The sequence below is a fragment of the Semicossyphus pulcher genome, unplaced genomic scaffold (genome assembly GCF_022749685.1).
Source record: "Semicossyphus pulcher isolate SPU_LCO1_2020_fin unplaced genomic scaffold, fSemPul1.0.p SCAF_12, whole genome shotgun sequence".
NCBI classification, from domain to species: domain Eukaryota; kingdom Metazoa; phylum Chordata; class Actinopteri; order Labriformes; family Labridae; genus Semicossyphus; species Semicossyphus pulcher.
The window spans coordinates 29,977,689-29,986,586 of NW_027211626.1; the positions used below are offsets into that span (position 1 = coordinate 29,977,689).

At 39.9% G+C, this 8,898-nt stretch overlaps 1 protein-coding gene across 1 annotated transcript; it reads left to right on the plus strand.

Moving 5' to 3' along the window:
* The first annotated feature begins 5,029 nt into the window (after positions 1–5,029).
* Positions 5,030–8,416, plus strand: calhm3 (calcium homeostasis modulator 3). The gene is made up of 4 exons (XM_069659313.1): positions 5,030–5,316; positions 6,941–7,068; positions 7,151–7,278; positions 7,967–8,416. Exons 1-4 carry the CDS (start codon positions 5,030–5,032, stop codon positions 8,414–8,416), a joined length of 993 nt encoding a protein of 330 aa, XP_069515414.1.
* Positions 8,417–8,898: the final 482 nt, after the last annotated feature.

An 8,898-nucleotide genomic window follows, 5' to 3' on the forward strand; every position in this document is an offset into this window, starting at 1 on the left:
CTCAGCCTTTATATAGTGCCAGCAGCAGGTCAGTTCATGCCAGGAAATGTCTGTTTTCTGTGTAATAATAGAAGATATAAAGATGGAAATGTCACACAGTTATTGCATTGCTGAAAGATATATTATTTTCTGTTAAGATTACAAGATCCAAGTCACCAATGTTGTGCCTCTCTCCCTAACTGACATATTATTAAAGGATTTTATGGTTTTAGTCAGACCTTGCAGCAGGACACATGAAAAACATGACAAACATAAAATAATATAAGTAAGTCTTAATGCAATGACTGCCTTTCTGCGTAATGTCTTTACTAGATCTAATGGATAGGGCCAATATTAATCAGATCATCAAGCTTAATAAAAGCGTAAGGGTAAGTACTCTTCTCTTGTATGTCAACGTTGCATCCTGCTTTGAAAATATGATACACCTCAAAGTTTTTTACCAAGTTGGTTAAGCTCCAAATGTTGTGGATTTTATTTTCTTAGACTGTAAAGAGTGATTATTTAAATATGTTACAACTATTTATTCTGTAACTGGGGCTGTTAAACAAATACAGGATCTTATAGATATTCTTCACTCTGTGTTGATGAGGGCTTCACTGTTTTTGACTAAATGTTAAAAAAGCATTGTGAAGTATTTTTTATTTCTGGTTGATGCACCAACACTGCAGATTGATTCTCGCTCAACTTACTACCAACAGTTACTGTAGGTCTATTGTAGGTAAAAGCTGCACCAGTAAGATGATCAAACAATTAGTGTATCGAAAGAAGTTTGATTGTCAGAAATTTAGAAGCATAATTCAATTTTAGCCATTTCTCAAGATCAGGTGTCAAATATTTGATTCCACTTGTCAGATATGAGGATATGTAGGTTTTCTTAGGTTGACCTTTTTGCATATTGCTTTCTGACGGGCATTTTTCACTGTTTTAATGTTTCATAGACTAAATGATCAAGCTTTCTATTAAATAATCATAAAATAATAGTTAATTAAAGATTTCTAATTTTTTCCCCCCGATATATCTTGTAGCTCTGAGAGCTCAATTATTATCAAAAATATAGGAAAACCACTCACTGAATCAATGAGCCACACTTCTGAATAAATCAACCCACTGCACTGACTCAATCCTACATTGACTGTATGGCTGCCAGAAATACTCACTTGAGCACCCAGTTTGGATTGTTGCTCAGTGAAAATAGTCCTCCTCAAATACACAAATCCTCCTGTCTGAGTCACGTTTGCTAAACACACCAATGACCAGCTTTATTAGGTAATGGTTAGGCTACTGAAAAATAATTATAAATGTGTATGCACATGAGTCATTCTTTCAGTTCTTTCAGGAACCAGTGGGCTGGGGGCGGGGTGCTGCAAAAGGGCTTTGACAGACGGCTTACACCGTGTTTGTTGTGGTCCTTATACCTTCCTTATGCATTTACTGATTTCATAATGCTGTTGAAATGTCACTTTCAGACAAGTCAAACTATTTTCAGGCATATCTTCACTTAAATCTGTGTTCCATTACTGGCAAAGTGTTTCCAGTTAGCATATTTACCCATGTATGGTATGCAAAATAAATAAAAGAGCTACAAAGTAAGAGAGAGAAGAGAGCTGGTGTGTTATATTTCACCATTAGTGATATTTTCAGGTTATATTGGAGATTGTATAAGTAATACCGCAAACCTTTAAACAAAACTGTTTATATATTCAATTGTGAATTGTTTTCTATATATTCACGTTAAAATGTATTAATATTTTTACTATTCTGTGATTGAACGTGGCTATTAAAATGTTGTATTAATAAAAGTAACCTACTTATCCATTGAGAGTTTTATTTCCTTTATAAAAAAGTGAAAATATTACAGTGTTACCGTGAGATCTACCATTAGCCCATTAGTCTTATTAAGGTCAGTAAAGGGAAAGACAAAAGACAAAAGAGATGTTTTTGATAATTTGGTAAATGCACACAGATTATGGGAGGGATAACCTGATGTCCCATGATTCCCTGGTTGGCCTCACCTGAGGGCCTGTGAGCTGTCTGAAACTTCTTTGTTTCTCCACTTTACCTGATGAAGGTCAAATACCTAAAAGTTGTGACTCTAAGAAAGTTTATTGTGATAAAAGGTGACTGAGTTCACTCTTCTCCCACACACAGATGGCTGAAACTCTCTCAGATCGAAGAAAATGTCCCTCACAACCACTGAAAACCCACACACACTGAAACTTCCGCCTGGCTGTGGGTGGCAACATTATGATGCCCCTGACTCCTACTGCTCTTTCATGAGAGGAGAAACATCATCATCATCACCACTGTCATCATAGCCAACAGCAATCCAGTGAGATGTAATATTTTGTTAGCTGTATAGTTCTGCAGTTATTGAATATATTACAGAATCAGTTTGCTTTTCATTTTACTGATTAGCTGAAGATCTGTGTGAGTGATTTTTATTAATGGTGATGTGTGAGGTTTGCTCTGACCTAATCTACAATTTTTAGCTCTGCAAAAGCCGCTCAATCATTTGTGAGTTGGCCGCTGAGCTTACAACATTGTGTCATCATAGGCTTGGTAATCAGATACAGGGCTGCCATTACAACAGGACCTTATGAACCACAGCTTTATATGTAAGAGTCTGTTATGTCAGAGCTGCCAGGTCAAGAGATCCTAGACTATCAATACATCATACGCGAGGCTGCAGACCAAGGCAACCTGATTTCCTCAAAGAAAACAGCAATAAAATACTTATCCACCCACACAACACTACAGTTTGACAAACGAAGCCTGCAGATGTAAGTAGTAACTTATATAGCACATTTAAAACGCAGTCTTCACAAACACTGGAATATAACAAAGAAAAAACATTCACAACATTAGACCAAGTATAATAACAAACAGAAACCCCCCCCCCCCCAAAAAAAACAAACAAACAGAAACTTAGCTAGATAGCAGCCTTCCATGTGTTGCAGGAGGAGCAGGGAGTTGTCTCTAAGTTGACAACTCTGTGATGACAGAGTGTCAGTGGTTGTTGCTGGTCCAGCTGTCTTCCACTGGAGCTCCTGGTTGAGTTGAGCCTCTACATCAGCTGGACGAGCAGATCCTCTCTCTCTCAGAAGAGAGGTAGCAGGGAGATGGAGCTGCGAGGTTTGCTGCTTAAGAGTGAAGGTGGAAGGTGTGGACCAGCATCAGTGAGGACTCAGTGCTGCTGCAAGTCTGAGCCTCACATCTCTCCAGCTCAAAAGATGTACCTTGATCTCAACAAAGTGATCTACAAGCTATGCTAACACACAGTCTTTTTTTCCCCACTTACATTGAATGAAATAAAATGGATCTTAAACACAATCAAAATTAAGTACCAAAGTTGTGTTATTTTATTTTTTTATTTTATTAATAGTGGACATAATTGTTGAATCATCTCTTTCTAGCTTTATTGTATTCTATCAGCATGAGGTCGCCCTCTCTCTGCAAATCTGCTGCTTTTACATCAAACAAATGTCAAAGAGTTAGTGATGATTAACACGGGCCGATGCATTGCCCCATGTTAGCTCTTTTCTTTTTATTAAAACTTTTCCTAATGAAACCACAAAAAATATCAAGTCATAGCCAGCTATGAGTGTGTGCTTGTAATAATGTCCTAGAGTATCCTTAAGTAAAACTGAAATGCAGACCACAATAAGCTTGAGTTAAAACTAAAGTGGCTAAAGCAATGGGACGAATGTGGTCTTTAAACCAACAGTGCTCACTTGAAAGTAAAAAAAGACTGTTTGCTGTTCATTGAAGTTAATATGGAGGCTGTAGTTTAAAAAACAAAGTACCTTAGGCTTTGCTCAGTAAGTGCTCTGAGGGAAATGTTCCTGCTTTTTATCATGAGAAGAAGGTTGTAAGTAGCAGAGAGGAGGACGTTGGACCATCAGGTGCTCTCTGTGCAGGTGAACTGGGATCAGACTGATCACTGAAGGGCTGCTGCAGGATGCAGCCAGGAGCAGACTAACACAATCAGAAAATACACCAACAAACACCAACATTGTCATAGGAAAACAAATTGTTTCCATTTAACAGAAGATGTCTATATGTTTTTCTTATATCATATAATCAAATCCACAAATAAATATTCATAATTCATTTAAATCCACAGATACTGAAGGTCCACACACTACTGTGACAAACTAAGAATAGTTAGAACACTGACAAATTAATTTTATTAATACTAATGAATACTATTTGTTACATATTAGGGTTATATTTTGTAGTTTTGGCCAGTCAGTTTCTGCAGTCCATTTTAATCACTTTGTACCTTTCAAGTTAATATCAGAGATCTGGGAACACAACATCACTAAAAAGAAGTCTGAGGGGGCGAAAAGATGAGTCAGACTTATTCCAAAGAGAAGACAACTGCCGTGAACATCCATCACAGTTTGCAGACCTGTTTCCTGCTTCACTTTTTAACATGCTCTATGCATTGCTGCTGAGCACACAGTTTTTCTGAGCTATGTGTGATACTTTGTGATACCTCAGGCGCTCTCACTTTCAGTTTGATCTACACATCAGTGATGGACAGTCCTATACGTTTTGAATTTGAGTTTCAGTACCAGTCATGACTACAATACAGCCCTACCTACAACCTTTCTCTCTGTAAGCCTTTGATGTGAGCGCTGCTTTAACAGCGAGGCAGGGTGTGGCCACACAGCCCTGTCACCTGCTCGGGTGTGTTCATGCATTCTCTCCCTGAATCACTGCAGGACTATCTCCGTAACTGCTCTCTTCCCATCAAAGCTCAGGTTGTTTACCCAGACTGTTTAATCGTGGATTTCAGCCTTCTCTTCACAGAGGTTTAGCTCTTACTGTGAGGTAAGGTGAACTATTTAAGGTCAGAGTGTCTTTTAGAAGCTTACTGTAATTTCACATGAGACAACATCTTGTAAAATAACTACAGGACCTATTTCTGTTTTCATCACAGGTTGAATTAAAAAACACAGCAGCAGCTGGATCCTCTTGCTGTTTCTACTTCTACCCTGTTTTTTACCTACGGAACATATAAGCTATGGAGCGTCTGAAGTTGGTCCTGCAGTACTTCCAGTCCAACTCTGAGTCCATCTCCAATGGTATCTGTATCATCCTGGCCCTGGTCAGTGTCAAGCTGTACACCAGCTTCGACTTTAACTGCCCCTGCCTGCCTCAGTACAACAAACTGTACTCTCTGGGAGTGATGATCGTCCCGCCCATCATTCTGTTCTTCCTGGGGGTCCTGGTCAACCGACATACCGGCGTCATGATGGACGAGTGGATGAGACCCATAGGGAACAGATCCAAAAATCCTGCTGTGGTTAAGTGAGTCAAAGGTTTACTTTTATAATTCACTTCGTCCCAGAGGCAGGTGGTAGATTAAGTGTTTTTGCGGACATTTAATCACAGAATATGAACTAGTATCATCTTGTTTTGGACTGCAAACTTTTGAGTGCACAGTGAATTGACAGTATCAGCATCAGTGATAACCCGCTATTGAGTAGTTTAATGTTAACGAAAATGCGAAAAACTGCACTTAAACCCATTGCGTATTAGTTGCGATTTGATGTGATTGGCCTGACCTGAATAGAGCCTGGTGTCTGAATTGGGGTGGGACCAGACACATGTCAGTGAGCTTTGGAGTTGTTGTTTTTTTTAGATGAATCTTTAAACATTTGAAAAGGGCCAGGCTTTCTGTTTCTACCTGCTGTTGTTGATAAAAAGTTATTTCAATAGATATTGATTATTGGTAGGGACAATTCAGTAATTTCTGGATGCTGGTAGGAACATGTCTCTACCGTCCCTACCCAATACTGCGCCCTTGACTAGCTGCTTAACAGTTTCATTAACAGTCTAAAAATACAGAATTCTTTAAAGCACTCAACCTTCGGTTAATATGTTTAAAAAACACAAGAAAACAACGCAGCAATTATATTCCAAGATTTAAGTGCATAAAATACAAACTGCATACCTGGAAAAAAAAAGAATTCTGGCTGCTTCTCTAATAATGAGCATAGTGGAAGAGAGCTCTCCCTTTTGGCTCTGCAGGTATGATTAATCAATAACAAACTTAATCTCTCAAAAAACACAAGTACAGTACAGATTAACAGCCTAGTTGGTGTCCTTAACCTGTCAACCATTTTAAATTCATTGAACCTCTTTCACAGGACTTTATAACTTAAATCTTTAAACATTTTTAACCCCTTCTAGAAAATGTAACAGTAATATGTATAACTTTGGGGCGGCTGTGGATCAGTGGTACAGTCGGTCGTCCTTCAAACAAAAGGTTGGCGGTTTGATCCCCAACTCCCTCAGTCCACATGTTGAAGTGTCCTTGGGCAAGACACTGAACCCCAAATTGCTCCTGGTGGCATAGCCATCGGTGTGTGAATGATTACTGATTGATAGTTGGGCACTTTACGTAGCAGCCTCTGCCATCAGCGTGTGAATGTGAGTGTGAAAGGGTGAATGTGACATGTAGTGTAAAAAGCAGCTTTGAGTAATGCAAGACTAGAAAAGCGCAGTATAAGTGCAGTCTATTTACATGCCAAATTAGGCTAACCAGTAACCCACTGAAGCTCTTTGTCACTTAAAATCCACTATTCACTTTGCCCTTTAAGTGGCTAAATTCTCATCAACCTTTTTTTTGTGAATTGATCTTTTCTGTATGTCCTTCTGACAGTGTTTCCCTAATAGTTTGTAGAAGGAGACCATACAACTACATGTGACGTTAAGTTGAAAAAGTGTGTTTATACAGCACCTCTCTTGTATCCCAAACACTCAAAGTAATTAACACTACATATAAACATTCATACATATTCACATATAATTAACACAGTCATCAAGGACACTGCAGATTGAAGAAGCTGGAAATTGAACCTCCGATCTGCTGATTAGTGTATGGCCCGCTCGATCCCCTAAGCAAAATTAGTCCTATGGTTGTCTGCAGGTACCTGTTTTCAGCCATGATCCAGAGAGCTCTTCTGGCACCGATGGTGTGGATACTGGTTACGCTGCTGGATGGAAAAATCTTCATCTGTGCCTTCAGTATTAGTGTAGACCCTGCACTCTTCTCAGGTATCTGCAAACATGTTCTACATTCTGCTTTTAAATAAGTAAATAAAGTACATATTCAAATTATTCTGACTGTTTTCCTCAGGTTTGCCCAACAACACAGGTCTGGATGTGATCAAAATCATGGCCAAAGTCCCCTGCAAGGAGGACATTATCTTCAGAAACTCTTCTTTTCGCAAAGCAGTTTCTCGTTATGTTCGCTGCTATTCACAAGTAAGCTTGTACATAATCAATATGCAGACACATAAATACCTACACACACATTTTTTCACCTCTATACTTATGAATACCTTCGATAAGTGATGTAATGTAAGATCAGGGTCAGGGATCAGAGTCAAAAACATCCTCAGTCAACTCCAGCAATATCTTCATATTAAGATTAAGGACCTGTCTCCACCTCCTCTCGTTGTACAAAAATGAAGTCACAATACCTCTGAAAGTGGGTGCTGCCATCTGGTGCATTTGGTGCCGGAGACTGCGCAGTAGTGGTAATCTGGTGGAGTCGCGGTATTGGTATACCGGCCCTTCAGCTACCCAAAACATACATTTAACTAAGAGACAAAACGGCAAAGATATCTCGGGTTGTTCAAACTGCTGGCAACTCTGGAAGTTCTGAAAAATTGGCTGTCAATTCCAGAGGCTATATCCTCGTCAGACGATAACATTTGGCTTCAGAGAGTGTTTTGCACAAAACTAAGGCACTTACAAGGCGGGTTTAGACAATTGTAAAAGAATTGTTTTAACAGTAGCCTGCTGATCAGCGTCTTTACACGCAAACACCCTCTTAAGTGGGAGTATCAGGAACAATTGGCGGCACTGACTGACAACTGTGTGGGCTCGTCACAGAATGACTGGTAGCTTTTGTCATCTTTGTGTTGCTAACTTTCCTCACCCTGTCTAGGCAGTTGGCTGGTCCATCCTCCTCTTCCTGATTGTATTGGGAGCCATGGGACGCCTCATCAAGCCCTGTTTTGACGACCATGGCACCTTCCTGCAGACACGCTACTGGAGCAATTACCTGGACGTGGAGCAGAAGCTCTTTGATGAAACCTGCGTCCTGCATGCTCGTGACTTTGCCCGGAAATGTGTGGTGCAGTTCTTCGAGGACATGAGGGAGGACTCTGTGATCCGTCTTCCCTACCCAGCCTTCATCACAAACACCCGAGAGGAGTGGGAGGATGAGGAAGAGGAGCGGCTTCATGGGATATCAAAGCAGGACCAGATGGACCAGCTGCTCAACAAGTGGTACTACAGTAAACCTGAACTGGACGTCACCAGGATAGCACACAGACCCAGGACGTGTGTTACCTGGGAGGACCGTGAAGGGAAGACTTTATACTCTGATGTTTAGGACACAGTCAGTGGTGTGAAGCTGCAGGAATCAGGATGAATCATGTCATGTGATCTTATCACGTACATCAAGCTGAAGCAACATATTAGATGTAGCTTTTCTCAAGGTAGCAGTAATATATAACTTACTATGATTCAAGGCTTTCAACTGCATGTCAGGATCTTCGTTCAGTAAACGGAGCTGGCACTGGTGTCATCCCAGGAACTATTTGAAATCTTTGATAGTCATTTGATAGCAGTTGGTTTTATATGGTTGGAGTTGATAATCCCTGTCTATGTTCAAGGAGGGTCTCTGGGTCAAATTTGAATATCTTTCTTTGTCTGTCCACTGGTTGTAGATCAATGACCTTTGACTTTCTCATAGTTTATGTGAGTCTTCACATAAATCTGATGTCTTTTTCTGGTGGTCAGTCAGTCTCTTGCCTTTACACCTTTACTTTGTGCCTCTTTTCATAAAGGATACACTACTTCTTGCATCGCCTT

Excerpts from the sequence above, each read along its gene's own strand:
- calhm3 (XM_069659313.1), top strand. The coding sequence starts at position 5,030 with ATGGAGCGTCTGAAGTTGGTCCTGCAGTACTTCCAGTCCAACTCTGAG. Across the intron at positions 5,317-6,940 it reads AAAAATCCTGCTGTGGTTAA|GTACCTGTTTTCAGCCATGA; the intron begins GTGAGTCAAAGG and ends GGTTGTCTGCAG. Across the intron at positions 7,279-7,966 it reads ATGTTCGCTGCTATTCACAA|GCAGTTGGCTGGTCCATCCT; the intron begins GTAAGCTTGTAC and ends CACCCTGTCTAG.